This window comes from Leptonotus elevatus, chromosome 21, assembly GCF_054856555.1.
Source record: "Leptonotus elevatus isolate MCC_2025b chromosome 21, RoL_Lele_1.0, whole genome shotgun sequence".
Lineage (NCBI taxonomy): Eukaryota > Metazoa > Chordata > Actinopteri > Syngnathiformes > Syngnathidae > Leptonotus > Leptonotus elevatus.
The window spans coordinates 12,860,381-12,883,242 of NC_141259.1; the positions used below are offsets into that span (position 1 = coordinate 12,860,381).

The 22,862-nt window shown below is 42.5% G+C and overlaps 3 protein-coding genes across 5 annotated transcripts in view; 1 reads left to right on the plus strand and 2 right to left on the minus strand.

The window, feature by feature from the left end:
• tram1 (translocation associated membrane protein 1) overlaps positions 1 to 15,731 on the minus strand; it is a 47,472-nt gene extending 31,741 nt beyond the window's left edge. Inside the window, exons 1-2 of the mRNA XM_086066088.1 lie at positions 15,704 to 15,731; positions 14,455 to 14,655 (exon numbers count right to left, since the gene is read on the minus strand). The gene's annotated coding sequence lies outside the window, so the exon portion shown is untranslated. The remainder of the gene's footprint in view (positions 1 to 14,454; positions 14,656 to 15,703) is intronic.
• Positions 10,251 to 12,166, plus strand: LOC147155953 (uncharacterized). The gene is made up of 2 exons (XM_086066392.1): positions 10,251 to 10,987; positions 11,550 to 12,166. Exons 1-2 carry the CDS (start codon positions 10,397 to 10,399, stop codon positions 11,868 to 11,870), a joined length of 912 nt encoding a protein of 303 aa, XP_085922518.1. The 5' UTR covers positions 10,251 to 10,396; the 3' UTR covers positions 11,871 to 12,166.
• Positions 15,732 to 16,272: 541 nt separating the features above from the next.
• The window catches only part of eya1 (EYA transcriptional coactivator and phosphatase 1), a 49,613-nt gene continuing 43,023 nt past the window's right edge, over positions 16,273 to 22,862 (minus strand). For all 3 annotated transcript variants that reach the window (XM_086066212.1, XM_086066211.1, XM_086066210.1), the window contains 6 exons: positions 21,070 to 21,128; positions 20,480 to 20,640; positions 20,283 to 20,397; positions 20,096 to 20,217; positions 18,617 to 18,717; positions 16,273 to 16,991 (listed from right to left, as the gene is read on the minus strand). In XM_086066212.1, the coding sequence (XP_085922338.1) occupies positions 16,911 to 16,991; positions 18,617 to 18,717; positions 20,096 to 20,217; positions 20,283 to 20,397; positions 20,480 to 20,640; positions 21,070 to 21,128 (639 nt within the window). In that variant the 3' untranslated portion in view covers positions 16,273 to 16,910. The remainder of the gene's footprint in view (positions 16,992 to 18,616; positions 18,718 to 20,095; positions 20,218 to 20,282; positions 20,398 to 20,479; positions 20,641 to 21,069; positions 21,129 to 22,862) is intronic.

Below are 22,862 nucleotides of genomic sequence, written 5' to 3' on the forward strand. Positions count from 1 at the left end.
TGTTAAGTCAGCGGATGAACGAAGCATTTCGGGTGTACGTGACAGATTGATGGTGCTGTCAGATTCCCTCCAGTCGCCGCCACATCTGCTCATTCGATCCCGAAAGCGCAAATAGGACGCCAAGCGCCGCTGGCCGTCGCCCAGAGCGTCCCATTGACGGTTTGCGTTCCGCTCCCTCGTTCTGCGTCAATCGGCTGTCAGGACAAACCTACATTTGTCTACCTGTTAGCGACCATGCCTTGTAATTCAATGCAGCCGGGACAATCCCTGCTTGATAGTCATGCGGCGCTCGAAAATGTCTAAATGTAGCAGCAAAGATGGAGCCTGTCTTTTATCAGTGACCATTAAAGGGGACACGGGTCCTCTCTTTGTACGTGTGTGTGTTTGTGTGTGTGTGTGTGAAGCCACATTAATCTCCATGAGTGAGCGCAAGCAGGTGTTAACCTATGTCACTACTAATCGCCACGGCAACAGACTTGTGACACCTGGACGAGTCACTGACAAACACACGCGCAAACATACACAATGAGATGTGACTGTAAAGGTCCGCTGACTTGATTTAGCTGACTTGCTAATAGCTAGCTATTAGCTGATAATTAGCTTTTAGTCATTCCTCGCCATATTGCGTTTCTGTTTTTACGGTTTCACTGTATCGTCAACTTTTAAATCATTGGACCGTAAATATCGTTCGCTAATTTAACATAGCCTACTGCTGCTAATTAGAATGAATTGTACTCCCTCCAAAGGTGATCAAGGATATAATCGCAGGGTTCAAATTAAAAGACGATAAGAAAACGAATATGTAACACAAATTTATTCATGAGCAGTCTGAGCAGAGCACAACTTATGCCAAGTAACAACACGCAGACTGGCTAACAGTTAGCCACTTAGCCAAACAGCTAACGCTACACTCAGTCAACAGGGCTAACTCTTCACTCTCATTCATTGACGTATTTTATTCTTTTGAATTAATATACTAATTTTATTTTCATGTATTTTATTCTTTTAACTCAACACACAGATTGGCTAACAGTTAGCCACTTAGCCAAACAGCTAGCACTATCCTCAGTCAACACGGCCAACTCTTCACTCTCATTCATTGGCTATATTTATTCTTCTGAATCACTCCAACAGTAAATACAGACATAGATCAATGTCGTACTATAATGATGGATACAATATCACGTCAAATAGATGCTAGTATTTCCGATATTAATACTGACATTTCCTTATCAATCTTTACGTCTTTTGCTTTTTTCTCATGCGAGTTCCAGCCTGACTAAAACTTTTTTTTTTTTAAATCCCTTTGACAACATTTTGCCAGGATATGGACATTTATGGGCTTTAGTGTCTGTACAAGGATATAATAAAACAACTAAATGAGAGCATTATTGTCGACATGAGATAAAATCCATCCTTAAGCACAGAATATTTTTTAATGCTGCCTTAAGTCCTCTGCAGGAAATGCTAGAGGAGGACTTTGCCATGGAATGTGGGGCTCCCACAAGGCCATATCGCATGGGGGGTGCGGGGGGGCCGGTTTTGGCTGCCACACGCTGGGATTGCCAGGGGTCGCTGCCCCCGGAGCACCAACCCTTAGGCCCTTGAATCTCGACAAATAATTTGGGGGGGGGGGGGGGGGGGAGAAGTGTCAGAGTTACCGTCCACCCGGCATCAAATTATTGTCTAGGATAAATAAACAATATAGATGCTACTGTTTATATATATATATATATATATATATGTATATTAGTAAAGAAACGACCCAATTTATGCTCCAAGGAAACCGAAGAAAGATTAATGGAATATGGACAAAAACATAAGATCAGTCAGGAGAAGCTAGGGGAGGGGGGGGTAAATGTAATGCTGGCTGGTTGCCCCCCTTGACACTCACTCCCTCTCTTGGGCTTTCCAGTCGTCTGGCCCAGCTGTCATCTTTCTAATCATTTCTTTATTTTGCAGGAAGAGCTTGTCGCCAGGGGAAACGCGCAACTTCCGGCCAGTCGAAGGGGGTGGGTGGCGGTTTACCCGACGCCAGGGCCCGCGACGTCTGCAGCCGACATCACAAGGGAGCGACGCCGCCTTTCATCCCGCCCGTGTTTCTTTGCTTTCTTTCGCCCTCTATGCACACAGTCATCAGTATCAGCCCCCCGCCCTACGCTACTCGTCCTCAGGGGGTGTAACTTGACTTCGCAGTAGTAATAGTTTTCCTTTGACATCTAAATGATTATTTAGGGTTTCATTTTGGAACGTGTAAGAGTTTGCTGACATTTGGATAAGATCTAATTAACCAAAATGGGTGCACTGGTTTAACACAGACCACAACGGGGATATTTCCATATTGTCACTGGTCATTGTTGCCATAGTTGAAATATGAAGAAATTAAATATATTTTACTATAATTTTGTTGGCATTTTATGCATGATAATTAGTGGTGTCAGGCAATAAATGTTTGTAATTGTAATTTTTCGCATTACTTCAAGAGTTAACTCACGATTAATCACAAATTTTATATCTGTTCTAAATGTACAATAATATGCACAACAAAATATTTGTTTCCCCTAGGTTTTCATACTATTAACATAAATTGGAAAAAATGTTAAACTAATATAAATATGGCTGCATCTTTTAGCCATTGATAAAGTAATTTAATAATTCATAAAATTAAAAATATGTAATGTATTGCAAAAAACAGGTGTGCTTTGTGTTGGTAATTTTTCTGCCACTAGATGGCATTATTGCATTTGTAAGATGTTGGTGACAGCTCAGTGCATTTTTCTTTTCAAATTAAGAGCTCTGCGATTGGCTGGCAACCAGTTCAGGGTGTACCCCGCCTACTGCCCGAAGCCAGCTGGGATAGGCTCCAGCGGCCCCCCCTTGTGCAGTCATTAATTGCACGTTAAAATTTTTTGTGGAATTAAAGGAACGTTAAATTAACTCAAAATTAACGCACTAATTTTGACACCCCTAATGATAATTTTTTTCCCCCACAGATTTAATTAGACATCAATTACTTACAATTTCTTGTGTAATTTTCCTTTGACCCCCCCCCCCCACACACACACTAAATTCTAAAGAAAATTATTCTAATTTCGGTTTTGTGACCACCTCAAATCCAACATAATATAGTAAGTCTGCTCCATCCCAAACCTTGATAATGGCCTTGAAGAGAAGGAACCCCCCCCCACCCCACCCACCCCCCTCCCCCCCGCAGTCCGGCATAATCAAGCCCAGCCTCCCAATCACGGAACCCAAGTTGAGCGCGACTTTGCACCCCTTCCCCCCACAGGGCCCACCGTTGCCCACCCATTGTTCCGGCTACACCAGATGGAAATAGTGAGCGTAAACACATCAACATTGCAAGCATGAGAGCGTTCGGCGCACGAAAGCGACGACTGATGACATCACGCAACATGAATATGAAAACGAAGCGTAATCGAGTGGAGTAATGTATGCCCGAGTGTCCAAAAACATGCAGCATGTTTGAAATGTAAACATTTTCAGAGACTGATTGGTGTCCAAACCACAGGACCATTACCTGTCAGGTCTGAGCAGCGCTTACGACCTTGATGAGATGTGTGTGTGTTCGATGCGTGTGTGTGATTAAGTATGATTGAACCGGGGCCTCCTCCAAACACACACAAAAAAAAACTCTCTGGTTAAGATCAGAGGCAGTCAGCTCCACTCAGGAGTGACAATGTCGTCAAGTAATTGAAATGCTTGTCCATTTATGCTCTTACTGGTAAATCTTAAGGCCCTTAAAAAAATAATAAAACTGTAAAAAAAAATGTTTTTTTATAAAAAACAGACACTCTATATTATACTTTATAAAAACAGTCACAACATAACTGAAATAATTAAATAGTTTGTGCATTATGGTTAAATGCTTCAATCCAATTCATTGTGCTACTCCTTCTGGTGTGCCCACTTTGGCCACCAGGTGGCACTATAATGCAGTCATGGATGCTGCTGTAATATTGGTCATTCTTTGCAGAGGAGAAATATATCCTTCTATTAGTACTATTGTTGTCTATGTGTTCAAATCTGTTGCTTAACGAGTTATAACACTGACTCCAGATGCTCAGTGCTCGCCGGTGAATGCAGTTTTCCATTTTATGTTAGCGTTAAGCTAACGGGGGCATTCTTAAGACAAAATTGTTGGCTAATATGTAATTGTTTTATGTTTAGAATTGTTCATTATCAACTAGTAACTTAAAAAAAAAAGAAACATCTGATGATGATGGCTCACAAGTTGGAAAATTCCTAATTCGGAATTGCTAGCAAAAATTTTCTTGCCACTACCAGTTAAAGTGTATCAAACCAAACCACCAATTCTGCTATCTTAACACTAACACACAATGCTAACTTCCATAAATAAGCTGAATGAAGTAGCATCAAACTAATTACAGTATAAAGTACAAACCTTTACTGAAATTACGTGGTATTGAAAAACAGCAAATGAGCAGCACAATGTCCAAAGTGCTGCATTGTCTCGTTCAGTCGCGTCTGACCATGCTGCACGTCACGCGGGGGGATTAAAAAAATGATTAACATTGGTGTGCATTATCTGCTGTTACCATGGCGCTATTGTGTTGTGAATCTACAGGTGATTGACAGCGAATGCGAGGGGGGTAGATGGGTACCAGTCATGGCTGTACCAGCTGTGTCATTTGCTATTGGCAGCTGTGTGATGGCCGACATTAAATCTGGGATTTACTTACGGGCCGTCCGCATTATGGGGGTTGGGGGGGGGGGGGGGGGATTCCCTGCATCCCCCCCAGATCCTGTGTCACATTCTGTCACAGCAGCTCTGCACTCTTGACAAGTCAACACCCACGCCGGCGCTCTCCCAATGTCGGCGGACCCCATATACACATGCACATAAATATACACAAATAATTTTACACAATTGTTTACTTAAGAAAATAAAACAAGAAACCTTATATTTTGTCATGTGCTATAATGTGCTATTGTAGTTTTGGCTTTTTGGCTTCACCTTTCTCTTGTTGATGTTGCGAATCTATATCTGTTTGCGTTGGGTGTGGATGATTCCCAACGGTCCTAAAAACAATTTGGCCGATGGCCTCATCCAGTGTACGTACTCGTCAACTTCAACAAGAGTGAAAAGCGCTCACGCAGCACCATTTTTATTATTTTTTTGCTTCTTTGTAAAGTGGATGGAAAGAGCATAATGTAGTTGAGTAGTGTGAGTGCAGGCAGAAAAGCTGTCACCTCAGGCTGCAATGGACGCCACGTCATTCACCTTGTTTATTGCAATCCAAACAAATTTAATTCACAATTATGTGGTACACCTTGGAAAGCGAAGCACCATTTGGTCAAATTTTGTGAAGTTGTCATTATAAACATGAACACATAAAAGACTGCATGTCAAAGTGTTTAGGAAGTTAACAATTGTTAAATGTCTTTCATATTAATTCATGTTTCATTTGCTTTTATTTTAGCACAACAATAACCTAAAAGACCAAAACGTAAAAAATCTGTTGGTATTTATTTTGTTTGTAAAGTCTTTCATATTGAATTGGGAAAGAAATCTTAATTCTTCAAATATTACAACATATTTCAATTATTTTTCCCAAAATTTCGGCCCTACTTTAAGAACATTTTGCTGGGCACACAACTCAAAATGTTGTACCCACCAAAAAGGTGTGCCACAAAAACACCATTCTATGCATTATTTCTCGGCTTCCTAACCCCCAAACACATCCCATATATGCCTGCATCCACTGTGCAGACTCCCAAAGGTAGCACGCGGCCACATTAAAAGGTGAGCATTGTTATTCTGCCCGGGATCCTGCTAGACTCATCACTTATCCTCTATCGGCCTCCAGGATGTCTGCCGCCCGGCCCGTTTGTTTTACGGGGGGGGGGAGAAAAAGGTACGCGGGGAGCGGGCGACACTAAAGTAGAAACACATCTTTCATGTCTAAATAAATCTGACAAAGGGATGCTTTATGAAGCGTCACCGTCAGGTTGTCCCGCAGGCAAAGTGGCCGGAACGTTTAATCCGATCGGCAACCGTCTTAGCAGATGCTCCACTTGGCTGGAAGTCCCGCACCCACTCGTCGCGCTGTTATATCACCATGTCCTGTTATTCTTTATGGCTTCCATAGGCACTAAAAGAGGAGAGGAGTTATTTTCTTTTCATTACTCGACTCTCGCGGGACGACTCGGACCGTGTGTCCCTCCCCGACTTTCGCTTCACAAATTCTTTTCAATTAAAGGCCTGATCCCGGCAGATGCTGGAGACATTAGGCCGATGGGACGGGCGCCCCTGCAGGCTGTAAATCTACAGAACGGCGATCCTCCAATATGGCAATCATTGTCTTATTGCGTTCTCCACAGCGCCAAGAAGGCATCGCTAGAGCATTGGTAGCGTGAATAATTTATCACGAAACCCTATCACCGTGTTTGTATCGGTTTCCATCATAAAGTGGGATTGGTTGGGGATTGGGACGAGGGGGCGGGCGGGGGCATCAACCAATGTGACCGTACAGACGAGGGTCATAGACATACACGTAAATCTACTGTCAACTGTACGAGAGAGAGCCAAAAGCTTAACCATGACTAATAAGGCCAAAAAAACTATAAAATGTTCAATGGTGGTGATCATCTGGAAATATTAGAAGTCCAAAGACAACACATCAAAGCCAAACATCTTTTTGGACTCTGGGTATGTCCAAAATTTTGTAACTGTCCAAAAATGTGCCCCATCACCAAAACATTGCGTACCCAAGGGGCAGAGGTGGCAAATCTAGGTCAAGAAAGTAGCTAGCTCTCTAGCTAATCGTGCTGCTCGTTTACCTGCCAGCTAGCTAGCATCAGGGGCTAAAGCCAAACTGTGGCAGGGTTTTTACTTTCTGGACCTGGATTTGCCACCTCTGCCCAGGGGCTAAGACAATTTGGCCTACCACCATCAGGCCATTCAAAAGCATCCAGGGCTCCATTTTGCATCTTTGGTAATAAAAAGGAAGTTGAACGTGCACTGCAAGGTGGTTGCCCACCACCAGTTCTAGAGAATTGGGGTCACGGTCGTGACCATCCCGCTCATCCTGTCTTTGACCCACACCTGGACCTTCTGAGGCAGGTAGCTATTGACTTCCCGAAGCGTGTGATTCAGTTGGTTATTCTCAATCTTGAGCTTGAGCATTTCCCGTCGTTGTTCGTTGACGATCTTGATGAGTTCGCTACGGGGTTTCTCCATTTTCTCGATTTGATAATGCATGTGCAGCTCTTTATGCTTGATCTGCTTGCGAAGGTTTTGGATGGTCGTCTCGTAGCGGTCAAACCTTTGCTTCTGCGTCTCAACGGCCTGGAACACCATCTCGGCCGTTTCCACCAAATGCAAGTCCTTGTCGTCGGCGAACAGTTTACCTTTTATACGGGTGATGGCCTTGATGAATTTCTTGGGGTCGTTGACGAGCATCATGGACGTCTCAATTTCCAGGCTGATCTTGCGGATGAAGGTAGACTTGGCGGATATTTGAGATTCCAGCTTCTGGATGCTGGCTTGTTGGCTCTTGATGCGGTGGTCAAGGAACTTAATCCTGTCCACCAGGTCAGTGTGTTTGCGCAGTACCAAACCCGTGTGTTTTTTGGTGAACTGGTGAGCCTTCTGCTCGATTTCGTACTTGTTCCACGTGGACTCCACCTCTTTCTCCATCCGCGTCACGCGCTCAGTCAACTGGGACGTGCGCTTCTGCTCCCTTTTCAGCTTCTCCGTCAATGTCTCGACCTGGAGCAGCATGTCGGTATTTTCCACTCGCTTTTTTTCCAGTGTTTGGGTTTTGTTTTTGAGCTTGTCCTTCAGGGTTTCATTCTCTTTGATTTTGTCCTCGTTGGTGGTCGTTAGCGTCGCCACTCGGCTCGTCAGCACCTTGTTCTTCATCTTTATCGTCATCATGTCTATCTGGTAGTCAAACTCGATCTTGGCTGTGATTTTTTGCTGCGCTTCGCGATCCTTTTCGTACCGTTGCTCTGCGTGCTTGAATTCATTTTTTAGCGTGCTGTTTTCATCTTTGATGTCCTGTACACGTTTCTCCATGCTTTCCATCTCTCGGTCTTGCACGTTCATCTTAGTCTGCAGCGCCCGTTCTTTATCACGATACCCGTTGTGGATCGTGGCCTCCGTCTTCAGGATGGCTTCCTTGTGCTTCTCAGCCTGCGTCATCACTTTCTTCTCCAAGTTACCCTCGGTCTCCTCCAGATTGACGATCCTCTTCTTAAGCTTGGCCTCCAGTGCCTTCATGTTGGTCACTTGGTTCTCCAGGAGACCCCTCTTCTGTGTCAGCAGAAAGATTTTGGCTTCGTAGACTTTCTGCTGCGAGACTAATTCCACATTCTCCTTTTTGATCGTGTCCAGTTTCTCCTCAAGGACCCGATGATGGGCTTCCACCGCCTCGAGCTTTTCATTCCGTGACTGGATGTCACTTGTCCACAGGTCATTGAATTCACTCTGTTTCTCCACCAGCCTCCTGTTCTTCCACTTAAGGATACAATCAGAATCTGTGCTTGAGCTCGCCATTGTTCTTACTAAACTCCTTAATCACAAATACAGAAAAACAAATATGGTGTACATGCTAGACCCTCTCCAAGTCCAATACTGGTGACTTATACTGTCAAAGACACAAAGGCATCAAAGACGTACATGATGTCACAGAAATCTACACTGTACCCTGAACATCCTTGAATTCCCCCGAATGTCTTCCCTAACTTTGATGCTACTCAAGAAATTGAGGGAAACAACCTTTGATTAACTGACAGGCTTGTCTGGTCTCATAATCAGTGCTTGTAGGTGTCAGAAGGGAATTATGGGAGTCAGGTCACCCGAAAAGCAAGTGAGAGGCTGAATCTTTTGTTAGTGACATCATGACTAGTGGGTGGTGCTGCCATGATTGACACGAAACTGTCCAATGAGTGCATGAGCAGTGCCTGTAGGCGTCGCAAAGAGGGCAAGTCCAAAGTCCAGAGAAATCTTGGTGGCCGGGTCACCATAAGTGCGATGGTTGGGGGTTGGATCATTTGTGAGTGACATCGAGAGTAGTGGGCGGGTGCTGCTATGATTGACACGTGAGGCCATCCAATGATTAAGCGCAGCCTTTATGTGTCAGAAAGTGAATAAATAAAGGCAAAATCAAGCGTGGTCATCTTTTGTAGTATGATGATGGCTCTTACCAAACTGAAGAATCCCCTGGGTGGAAACTTACGAGAGTAAATGGAGCAAGTTATGCTCTTGCATTCTTACGTTACAATCATGACTCAAATTGTAGTATTTATTTAGTTTTATTACGATGATTTTCCTTTTTCACAAAAACTGTACTGGTCTATTTAATTTAATAAACCCACCTGTCGAATTAATCTCAAATTCAGATACTCCAATATGATCTTGGAATTGAGAGAAAAAAGACCCAATGTGAACTCAGAATTGGTAAAATTCTGCCATTTGAATGATCTTCCATTTAAGACACTTCAGCACCAACATGATCTTAGAATTAAGAAAAGCCTACACACCAGAGGTGGCAAATCCAGGTCCAGAAAGTAAAAACCGTGTCACAGTTTGGCTCTAGCCTCAGGTGCTAGTTAGCTTGCTCCCTAGCTAGCTCCCATGGTGCTCGTTTAACTGCTCAGGAGCTAGCTCTAGCTAGCACCCATGGTGCTCGTTTACCCGCTAGGGAGCTAGCTAGCAAGATAGCACTAGGGGCTAAAGCCAAACTGTAGCAGGGTTTTTACTTTCTGGACATGGATTTGCCACCTCTGGCCTGCACCAACATATTAAAATTAGGAAAATCCAGCAATAATAAGATCTTGGAATTAGAAAAAAATACTGAATTCAATGAATCCACCTTTTAAAAGTACAAACATTAATAAGAGGTATAGGGTAATCGACTATGAAATGGTGAATAATTGTTAATGGCATATACATAATGTAAATAATCTTGACCTAAAAGGTCAGGAAATATATTACTGCCGTTTCTGAGAAACAAACACAAACCTTAATAATTTAAAGGACAGTGTCGACGCCGATTTAAATAGATCCCCAGCTGTTTCCAAGGTTACCACATAGTTCCAAATGAATAAGGCATGATGTCAACACATTGAGTCGACGAAGGCGTCACATATGTGATATCACATGATGGGCCCCATCTCATCGCTTTGTAATCAAGCTATGTTGTGATGTAATAGTGATGTCGCCCGATGACTGCTTGGCTATTAAAGATCTTCCAGCTCACGATGGCGCTTTGTATACTGGCAACTCACTTTGTACAATGGTAACAAAGGGGGCATGAGTCAGGGATTCACCAACTCGACGCTATCATATTTTAGCTAAAAAAATTCAAGGATCCCATCAATCAGGTGGTTAGAGAGAGATATATTCAAGATGGACCCCATGTGTAACAAACGGCAAAAGAAAACGGTGATCTGCCACCAGGGCTTCCTGTACAACATCAGGATGCCTCGCGACGAGTCCGACGTCGATCCCGTTGTGCTCAGCATCCCGGAGCACGAGCGGATAATCGCCAATGCCAGGGGTCCCAACGCCATTGAGAGAGAACTGCAGGCTCTGAAGGATGTGGCTCAGAAGAAGCAGGACATAATCAACGCCGCCCAGCCTCTGAGGAATCAGATCCAGGAGAGGGATCTGCTCACCATGAAACAGGAGGAGGAGACCAAGAAGATTGCTGAGAGGAAGGTTTACCTAGAATACCAGTGCCTACGGGAGAAGGCCCAGCTGGCCAAGGACACGCAGATCCTGAACCTGGACCGCTGGATCCTCCACAGCAAGATCCAGGCCGAGCGGGACAAGCAGAGGCGCTGGATTAAGGAGTGCGAGGAGGAGGAGCACAGCCGAGAGAGAGCGGAGTTTGAGAGGGTGCTGAAGTGCACCAAGATTGCCCTGGCCCAGGAGGCTGAGAAGAACAAGAAACGCGAGGAAGATGGCCACAAGCACCTGAAGTTTATCATGCAGCAGGTGAGTAAGATTTCTACGGAAGAGGATTAGGGCCAGTGAAGAAAAAAAAAAGGTTGGCTGGATTCTCACTTTATTCTCAAAATTCTAAGATTAAAGCAAAGTCACACTTCTGACTTTAATTTCAGAATTCTGACTTTAAAGTGAGAATTCAGAGATTAAAGTCAGAATTCTAATCTCCGAATTTTGATTTTAAAGTGAGATTTCTGACTTTAATCTCAGATTTCGCACTTTAATCTCAGAATTCTGACTTTGTGATGTGGAGCTATAAATTGTGGGGGGAGTCAGAATTCTGAGAATAAAGTCAGAATTCTCACTTTAAAGTAAGAGAGAATAAAATCTGAATTCTGAGATTAAAGTGAGAATTCTGACTTTTAAATCAGATTTCTGAGAATAAAGTCAGAATCCTGTCAACCATTTTTGTCCTTCTCTTCATTGGCTCTTCCGTATATTTCAAATGAGTCAACATTTTTGGTAACTTTCACTGCCATAGACGACTTTAGACGTCAAAGATGAATTTTTACTGGGCTGGCACACAAATCCTTGGTCTTTTGTGACCCTACAGGTGAAGGAGCACGAGGAGGAGGCCCTGGCCAAACGTCAGGAAAAGCTCACTTTCTACGCTCGAACCAAAGCACTTTGGAAGCAGAAGGACACGTGGATGGAGGAGCTGAAGCAGGATCGGCTGAACCAGCTCATGGCCACGGGGGTTAGTGAGGACTACCTCGACTACGTGACCAAGAAGACCAATGAAGACCATGCCAAAGCTTTGGATTCCCAGTACCGCACGTTCAAGACGTTGGACATACTACCCAGGTGGGTGACGGACAGGACCAAAGCCATGCAAGAATACATCAAGAGTCGGAATGTTGAGAGGGACTTTTAACCATCTGAACAAATGAAGAGCACCTATTGAAGCTTCTCTTGATTAGGAATTAAGAGCCTCTGGTACCAAAATGAATGCAATTAGGAAGATCTAGCATTTGTAAGATTTTAAGGGAACTTCTAGCATCAATCTGAATTTGAGATTAAGAAACTGGCACTAATATAATGTTGGAATTAGGAAACTCCATTAACCTATATGACCTTGGATTTGGCAGACCTGTGCACCAATAAAATCTATGGAATAGTAAAATCTGATCTGAGAAGAATTTGGAATAAGAAAATATTTTACCAATGTAATCTTGAAATAGAAACTTATAAATATAAATATAGTCATTTTTTGCTTTATGCTTTAATGTAATACTGTTCAAAATGAACAGGATATTTGCTCTGATTTGTCAGATCACAACATTATGCTATGTAGGTACTGTTTTTTTTTTTTTTAGAGATAAAATAAATGAATATATAGAACATAGAAGCATCCTTTTTGCCCAGGAAATGCCATATTTTCTTCTGCAAAGACAATGAAAACAGCAAGGGCCCCAAAATAGAACCCTGTGGAACACCATACGAGAAGGAAAGAGTAGCATTCCTGCTTTCCATTGGTCCACCTCTTCAGGTGTACAGTTGCACCAGTCAAGAGGGCCTTGATGCGTCCACAATCCACTATACTGTAGCTTGAAGCACCCAGAAAAGGGCATTAGACCCCACTTTAGAGGGCCCCAAGTTGTCTCCCTGTTACTGGGGCCTTTTTAACACCAGCGAACCTCTGAGTAGCCCCTACTTTTTCAGGTGCGTAACTAGTCTGAAATGTTTTCCAGGGTTCTAAATCAGCTAGTCCCTCAAATCTACATTGGACTACAGCGCACCCAAATATGGTAATCAGTTCTACCTTTTGAGAGGTGGGATGAACGTTTCAATTTCTAAAATTGTTTAAATGTCCCGCCGCATGTTTATGCCTCACTAGGTAGGCCCTTTAACGTTATGGGGTCCTTTTGCTGAAAGACATTTTAGGTCAGCCATGCCACAGACGTGTATCAGGGCGGTCAACGCTGGTCCATACTGGGGCCCTCTCACTACCCGAGACTTTTTCAGGTGCACGGTTTCCCCTAATGAGTTCAACAGTCGTTGCTATAATAGCGGCCCTGAATCAGCCAGGAGGGCCTTGTAATTTTCAGGACTCATTATGGGGAACCTTTAGTACCCTAAAATTATGCATTAAATCCCAGTTTTGAGCAGTCTTGGTGAGCTTCACTTTTGCTGAGGCCCCTTTTTTTTTGCCAGTCGCATTTGTGGCTATTTCATCATCTACATCAGACAACAGAAAGGCGATCGGAGCAAATTCCCGGCCATCCCATCGGCATCCTCTTTCTGCCACAAAAGGACAACATCTGCCGACTTACGGACCCTAATTCCCCCACCCTAGCTCCCTAACCAAAGTGGCGACACATTAGCCAGCAAAGAAGCCTATTAATAGGTCGTAAAGAGATGTGGCAGATCATGTTGTCGGAGGGAGGTTTGATATGCATGTAACACAACCTAAGTTCAATTGTGATGCACAGCCAGAGGCCCCCGCTGAGGAAATCTGCATGAAATCAGTGTCTGGGCCAGCTAGTAAATCACCATTGGCTTGTTTATTGTACTAGTGCGCTTTTATGGCGGCTTGAGATGTCCTGGTGTCAGGAATGCCCAAAACTGAACCTGCTTGGGAATTCTCTCAGGGTAAAAATTAAAGCTTTGTAAGATGGTTGGATGTTTTATTACCCCTGCCAAGGCTATGTTTTCTGCAAAATCGAATCAAAATGAATGAACTGATTCCCACAGGAATTTATTTGACTTTTGGCACAAGAAGGCCCGAGTCCGGATTGGTACGCTGACCTTGGACTTATGAGGTTGATGTGCTGTCTCCAATAAATTACAAATAAAAATAAATACAATTTTTTTTTTTAATTGGTGGGATTAATTGGTGGGAAAATTTGTTTATCAGGATTAGTCTGTTAAAAAAAACTTAAAGGGCATTTTTTCCCCTTTTGTTTCCTTAAAAATAAATTAATAAAATAATAAAATTAATTTGTCCAGCATGATTTTTATTGTAATTTTAGTGCCTTCACCAAGGTTATATTTTTCTTGAATATTGTTTGTCAGTATTGCAAAAATAATATGAAAATAGATTTTTTTTCAAATCATTTACTTTTCTTTTTTTTTGTTGACTTTTTTTAAACATTTGCTGCACAAATGATAGACTGCCCAACATACCGGTAACTATTTTTTTTGTTTTTGTTATTGTGTTAAATAAAATTATTGTACCTCAATATATAAATTTTACTTTGTTTTTTAGTTCAGTTTCAAAGATTGATTTCGGGATACATTTGTTTGTCAGGATTGCAGAAAATAATTAATTAAAAACATTTTTTTTTTTCAAGATTGCACAAAGTATATATAATACATAAAAATGATTAACTGACTTCTGTCAACATTTGCTGCACAAATGCTCAACTGTGTCCAACCATCATAACTTTTTTTTGCCACTGCGTTTGTCGGGATGGCACCAAAATGACCAACAGGAAAAGCAATCAAAGACAACCCACCTCCGGTGTTTGCCGGGGAGATAGCAGCGGAGTGACAGTCATTCGGGACAATCTTTCAGCTGTTCGGAAGTGGGGGGGGCTCGAGAGCGGTGGGGGGGGAGCACATTAGTCTTCATTGTGCTGGTGCATTCCGGCGGTTTGTCCAGCTTCACTACTTTGTCCGGACCTGGCAGGCATACTCAGCTCACCCGGCCAATGCTCCTCATTCCATGTAAAAACAAAACAATGGATGAACATATTGAGCACGGTGTGGCTGTAAAAAACATTTCAAGTTTAATTCTCCCATGCGGTTTTGGCTGTCCCCATGCAGGCTTGTGTTACATGTTGTAGCAGAGGATGCTTTTACGCCACACGCTACTTACCTGACCAGTCATTGTTCCAAGAAAATATCCCTCCAATTGTGTTTGTGTGTTTTTTGTTTTGTTTTGCTTTTAAACGTAAAACTCAATAAGCTTACCTGGATGAAAAATAAACACTCTGCAGAAGGGCTGGACATTTTTATTAAATACTTGTGATGCATTTTTCTCAACATTGTGCTTTGTTATGTTTTTTCCCCCCCAAGGTCTTCTTATGTATTTTTTTTTAAACGAATGTGAGCTATAAATTAATCTATTACAATAAATAACTTCAGATTTATCAGAGTACATAAATGGTCTAATAGGTTATAAATAAACAATATTACATCCGTAGAAGGGCATCGTATATTGTTGATGTTTTATTTTTTGCAGTTTATCTCTGCATGATTTGAACACAATGTAGAATCCTGCATTACAAATAGCGATGAGGCACTTGAAAAAAACACTCAGAAGCATTTGATTTAAATAGACAGGATTAGCATATGGGCCCGTTGTTTGGTCTAGACGTCGACCAGCTCCAGTTTCTATTTGCTTCCTGGAGGGATTAACCAACTCCTGACACGTGTCAAAATCAAAAATTAAAATAAGAATAGCTTATTTGGTCCGAACGCGAAAAAACAACGAGGCAAGAGAGCCTCAAAATATACCTCCAAATCAAACCTACGGTGCGTTTTAGCATTAAAAGTCAAGGACAAGTGGCAAATACACGAAATATGACCATATAGCATTTATGCTAACTAGCATGTTGACAATAAGCATATTACAGTGATTCAACGAGGAGAAAAAAAGTTAAAAGGAGAACACGTAACATCAAAGCATAATTTAGATTTTTACCCCATTGCAATTGAAATATCATTAAATAGAAAAAAAATATGTGAGCAAAGCAAACTTACTTGTGACCTTGTGGAGGATCTGAATGATATGTTACTTCCTGTGGAACATGACGTGGAATATTCCAAAATTTTCAGAGGGTGTAATGTTAACAAGGTAACAGTTTTGACTTGGACATGTCTAAAGTGTGAATTAAAAATCAGTAATGATTTGTGTGTGTGTGTGTGTGTGTGTGTGTGTGCGTTTTTAAAAGGATTTAAATGTATTTCATGACAACAAATGCACATTTTCCCAGCATTCCAGATACTTTAAATTAATATTTTAAATTGTATTATTTATTAAATGTGCAGGACATTTTGCTTAATGAAAAGTATATATTACAGTTAATTTTATTGTGGATTTTATTTATCAGCGATGCAAATAGCATGGCCAATTACACTTCACTTTTTCCACATTAAATATTTTTTTTTAGAACCTTATTTCAATATGGAATAATTCTTGTTTCCCTCAAAATGTCTATACCCAACACCTCATAATTAAAAAATAAATAGAAAAAAAAGTTGTGGCATTTATCATGTGGTGGGAAAGTGTATGATATTTGATCTTGACAAAACACACACAAAAAATGCAATTATCTACATATTTCCTTTACTTAACAAACTTGGAACACATCATCAACACTTTTACAAGCTTTTTTGTTCAATAAAAAAGCCACATTTTTTGTCTTCTTCTTTGAGAGCACATTGGATATAAGGAAGGAATTGTCCAGTGATTACAAACTTTTACACACGCACCAAAAAACAAAACAAAAAAAACACCTCTGTACACGATTGTCTCAGTAAATAAAGTTTTTTGTCATTTTTCTTAAATTATTAGAAAAGCCCGGGAATTCCTCAGGAACGAGTCTTTTTCGCCTTCTTACGGAGTTCATAAATAAGAAGCGCTGGCGGGGAGAATGATGGGGACGGAGGAACCGGGAAGCCTCACAGGGAGTGAACTCGAACCGAGTCCAGGCAGTCCATTTTCACAGTAACCACGGCTGTAAAATTCACCTCTCGGGACGACGACAACAAACCAACAAAAAAAAAAAAAAACGTGTTAAGACAAAGTGTGACTGGACGTCAGCACATTTGACCGTTCTCCTCTTCTCTTGAAAGATGAGACGCCACAGGTAGCACAACGGGCCTTTTGTGTTGGGTTTTTCCCCGCACCCGGAACCGAGCCAAAAGTGATCTGGTAAAGGCAGAAGCCTGAGCGAGGTGAACGTTGCTACAGGTACTCCAGGTCCAGGGCGTGGTGAAGGGCCATGAGGTCCGAGTGGCTGGAGATCCTCCAGAAGGGCATGTTGTGCTGGAAGACAAAAACAAGCTACGGGTCAGTAAGTGAAATGCAGCTGCATGAAAAACAGGCATGGAAAATAAGAAAAAAATTGTTCACGGCACCAGTTTCACCGATCAACCCGAAATTAGCTAGATATGATGATGAAAATTTAACAGGAAATCCACTATTTTGGTTCAAAGCTGGTCTTTTTGGGGAAAATTGAATGAACATTCAGGAGCAGGTATCCTAATCAGAAATACATTTTCCACAATTACAAAGAAATTAATTGACAAATGAGTCACTTTCTCTTGAAGTGAAATTTCTTCAAGGGTTATTCATTAACGTGAAACATGCATGTAGCAGCTATGCACCGCTAACAATTCTCCCACTGGAGGTTGCGGGCGGTTGTTCTGTTCCCAAGGCGAGCGAGTACGCAGCAGGGGAAACCCGAGTCGCAGCAGAATGAAAGGAACTCGTCACAGGTGGAGTAACGAGCTCCTCCATTATCCCCCATACTCCCCCTTTGGACTTTATCAGAAGTAGAACCTCTCCAAGGTTCCGCTTAGGATGGCCTGCAGTGACCCTTAAAAGCTCTTTGGCTTTTTGTTTTGGAAATTCTCTTTGCTTTTAAAGTTGAAAAGCTGTCGATGTTATCTGGGCCCATTTCGCTCGGGCAGATAGTATTTACTTTGTTTTTCAAACACTGCGGTTTTCTTGTGAAGGCCAGAGAGGACGTCACTGAACATATAGTAACATAACGGTGCTTCACACATCGAGTACTTGACATTAACCCCCACAGCCCACCCCCCGCACCCCAAACCAGTGAACACAACACAGCAGGAAACAGTCAGGTAAAAGAAGCGGGGCGCTTTTTCCATCCCGTGCCGAAACAGCGAATATCCTCCCGTGATTGAAGGCTCTTTTATGTAGGCCTTCGACATGGCTGAAATGGGACGGTCGAGCATTACACGCATTCACACAGCAGAGCGCACCGAGCGGGAATGTAGAATTATGACGCATTGACCCTATGGAGGACCAAAACTTCCAAAATAAAAAATAAATGACTAAATAAATAAATAAATGCCTAAGAGTGAAAGTAGAAACAAATACACAAACAAAAATATAAATAAAAAATTAAATTAAAAAATTTATATAAGTGGAAATAAATACAAAAAATATATATAAATATTTAAAAATCCATTCATAAATAAATAAAAGCAAAAACATTTTTTTTAACAAAAATACACAACTAAAAAAATACTTAACTTGCGACTTGAGTTGCTCGACAAGTCGCGGTGACAGTGGACAAGATAGTCGTCCATTGCTGGAGCTCTCCATGCAAGCCGGCGAGACTTCCTTGTTCGCCGAGACGCTCACTCGACCAATGAAAAGCAGTTTGCAACGGCGGACCCAACCCAAGACACGCTTAGGACCGCCCCTTCATTTGTTTTTATTTCCATTTATATATATTTTTTTTAAATAAAATTTTTGAATTATATTTTTTATAACCATTTTTATTTTCACTTTTAGTCATTTAGATTTATTTAGTCATGTATTTATTTTTAATTTTGGCAGTTTTGGTCCTCCATACGACCCCGCTCCTCCCCACCCCCACATTCTAAAACTCAGATTAAACACAAAAGACTTTCTCTCACCTTTTTCGAGCCTTGCTCCTCTTCCACTCCGTCCCCGACTACAATGTAAACAACTTTCCTGCCGAACCTCTGGACGACTCTCTCGAAGCAGCTCTCCTTACCTGTGTGTTAAGAAGCGAAAGATGAAAGGATGAGCTGCGCACAAAAAGGGAAACGGGAACATAAGATTTCTCTCAAGGAGCCCTGAAAACGGCGCACGGGGGTTGATGTTTATTTTGCATTGGAATCAGGGTTGCAGGAAGAGTGAGGGGTGGGAGAGGAGGGGGTGGCGGTGGGGTGGAGCTTGTTGCTCTTGCTGTGGAATGACATAAATGTCTCCAAGTGGTTTCATATGCAGAGAAAGAGGCCCCCGCTCGAAGAAAATAATCCTGGAGTTGATGAGGCCTATTCCTTCAATCCTATCTGTTGACTGGATCTACCCGGACCTGCCACTTGGTAGCGCGTGTTCTCAAAACTCCCCCTCAAACTCCAAACAAACTACTCATCCTTCGAAGACAATTGGGACACAACATGATGTCCCCTAGTGCTGTTTGACAGAAATAGACATGTATTGAGAAATCATCTTTCCCCATTGAAATGAATGGAAATGCCATTAATCTGTTCCAGCCTCCACCAAAATGTTTTAGAAAAAAACACTTTATAATACTGCAATTAATAAAAACACAGTAATTGAAATAATTCGTTTTTGCTACTTTTTTTTTTGCGTCAATTCAACGGACATTGTGCCACTCGATGATGGCCGCACCTTGGCCAGTGGCCACAAGGTGGCGGTAAAATACAGGCAACCATTTTCTGAAGTGCTGATCCCACTGTATATATACTAAGGGCCTACGAACTGTATATGTCTATTGTCTAATCTGTACGTGTACGTATAGTTTATACAGTAGTCTGCTCGTGAGATGGGAGGAGTAAGATGGCCGCCCTGTGGCTTCAACGGCTTGCACGGGCGTGTATGGGCTATCGGCTATCCAGTAATATATTCAGATCAGTGGCTTATCCTCACTAGACATACAGATATACAAGGGAGATGAGAGTAGAGGTCACAACTCCTCAGTCAAATGTGGTAATATTAAGTGTTATTGGCAGAGGATAAAGAATATATGCGTTAGTTTCCCCAAACTAAGAAAATGCTGAGTCTGGTTGGTATGACCAACTTCAGCCTGAGTACAACGCAGCAAGAATTAAAATAGTTTTTTAGTTTTTTGTATCGGAAAATCTGGTTTACCTTCAAATTTGAGGAAAACAGTATAACTTCATTATTTCTCAACATATGTATTCAAACCTTATGTTCCGTCTGCTGCCAACAAGTTTGAGTAAAAAATATCCACCAATAGGCTGGTACGGGTCGAAATTCTGAGGGGTTTTCCAAGTCGACGCGTCAAAACTGATTAGTTTCCATCCATGTTTTTTGTGGTAGTATGACAGTAAAGGAAAAAAAAGCAGATGTAAAAAAAAAAAAAAAAAAAAGTCAAAATGTACCTATTTTGGTTGCGCTATAAATATTTTCAATAGGAAATACGATGCCCAGGCCGTAGAGCAGGACCTTGGCAAGGGCGGGGATCAGCTGCGTGGTGGTCACCAGAATGTTCACACAGTTTGACCTGCACAAAAGAAGATGGAGACTTTAGAATCCAGAATTTCCCCCCTCCCCTCTGCGAACTTTTACCTTGAGTGGATTAACGTTAGTGCTTTCAATGCCAGTGTTAACCAGGAGTCCGTCAAGGCTTCAATTTCTGCTCGCAATTGCAACCAGGCTTCCCTCTTGGCCGGGCCCAGGAGACCTGCAAGCGTACGGGAATATTGTTTGCCTTGGACCGCTTGGAAAAGTACCCAACTAGCAAAGAGGGGGGGGGGGGGGATTACCTCCGACGTTATTTTTGTAAGTGGTGTAGATTTCTTTCACCCGTCTGTAGCGGAAGGCCAACTTTCTCATCCAGTCCACGCCTCCACGCACACCTGTGGCCAGGCAGAGGTTGGCGCTGGTGGCCGCCGCGTGGAAGCCGTCTGCGCCAAAGTTGTACGTGCTGCCGGAAAGATTGGAAAAGATGTCACAGTGTAGTTAGTAGTTCTGTGTGACACTCAGAGCAATTATTCCCATAGAAAATGTTGGCAAAATAAATTAGGATGCGCAAACTGTGGTTATCATTTTGTTTGTATCATTAAAAAGAACAACAAAATGCCCCCATTGACGCAGACACTGTATTAATTCAATTCTTTTTTTTTAACATATAGCTGATTAGTTATTTTTTTTGTCGATAACAAATGCAGAAAGAAATATTTTAAAATGTAATTTTTTTAAAATTAAATTATTAGTAATTATTAAAAAATTATGCCTTTCATTCTGAAAGTAACATACAAAATTGCATTTATTGCTCCGAATTTTCCTTTTTTATATATATATATATATTTTTTTTTTACCAATGACCATCCTATAAGATGAGTCTGCAATTTACCTAAGATCCTGACCGTTGTCATCCGAAGAGACGTCGTCGATATGTACCTGGTCACATTCCTGCAAAAGACCACACATAACATTTGAGTCGGCCCCACCCGGCTCGATCTATTTTAAGTATTCAGAGAGGCTTCATTATTGAAGAAAATTGCCAGTCCCGAGCTTGCGCGTTCGCTGTCATTTTTCACCAGCGTAAAAAAGCACAGCCTGGCATTGGCTGGGCGCCGCGGCGTTGAAAGGCCTCGTCCGAGAACCTTCTGAATCAGCACATGCCATAATTCTTCCCATGTGCCCTGGCCAGCGCCGTCTAAACAAACCTCGACCTCGTCATCGGCAGAGAGGCAACTCCAAAAAAAAAGAAGAAGCCTATTCAGCAAGCCGGGTTCGTGTTTGAGCCGCCATCTTAATGCATATAAATATCGTAGGCTCTATAAAAGGGGGCCTTGGCTCTAATAGTGCATTTGTGAGCAAATGTGCACGCTAATACTCTTCCCTTTGGCTCTTCTTGGAAAGGTCCCGCGATTCTCCAGCTCCGTCCGGGCGAACGGTAACACAATCCAGACTTTCTGCTAAATGTAACCGACTAGAAAAATTGAACCTGATGCTAACCGCCAATGAAATTATGACCTCTGATTGCTGCCGCGCCACACACCATCACAGGCCCCGGGGCCAGCCAGCCAGCCAGCCAGCCGGCCGGCCGAGGAGCATCAGTAAAAAAAAATCTGTTCTTAGTTTTCCCATTTATAGGCGAGCGCTAGTGTTAGTGCCCTCTCCTACCCTCCATCCACTTATATTGAGATTTAAGGGAGTGCTGGTGTGAAGCAAAAATTCAAGTACGGATTAAATCCTGAAGTTAGGAAACTACCCAGTAGAGTAAAAATAGACGTGACAGGTCTTCATCTAGAATTTAAAATGTAAAGGTACTTAACTCTTTGACTGCCATAAACGTTATAAAACGTTTAGCATAAACCTAGGGAAGGGCGCCGAGGACGTTAAAAGACGTCCCCTATGTTTTTTTTTTTTTTTTTCAAAAACGGGTGCAGGAAAGCCTTGGGCAGCTGTGCTGAAAGAATCAGGCTGATCTGATTAGTCAAAGACTCGTTTTGGCCCCTAGAGGGCAGCGATGACTCTCTTTGCACAAGGTTGGATGGGCCGCCCACCGTGGGCGTCAGTAGAAGACGTGAGGCGGAGCTAGAGTGTTGAGGAGACAATGGCTGATCCAAGCCACAATGGCTAGACCAAGCAACCGGTTACAAGCAGCTCACGCTTGAGCATTTTTTTCAAAGACGGAAAGCATCAATCAATACTAAAAAGCGCATTGATGTCAACGATGATGATGACAACGAGCTCTACGCCAAAGTTGGAAGCTTTGGCGTTATGAACACGTAGTAAGCCTCACGGCTAAGCGCGGCTAGCGCGGCTAGCGCTGCTAAGGCCGGAAAACGCGCACAATAGCCGGCCGGGTACTTCTGCACAAGCGGACATTCGATCGGGCGATGGAGAGTTGGCATCGACCAATGCAGATTGATGATGATGATGATGATGACTGCGAGTTTGACGCCAAAGTTGGAAGCCTGGACGTGTTTACGATCACGTTGTAAGCCTCACCGGCTACGCGCGGCTAGCGCGGCTAGCGCTGCTAAGGCCGGAAAACGCGCACAATAGCCGGCCGGGTACTTCTGCACAAGCGGACATTCGATCGGGCGATGGAGAGTTGGCATCGACCAATGCAGATTGATGATGATGACTGCGAGTTTGACGCCAAAGTTGGAAGCCTGGACGTGTTTACGATCA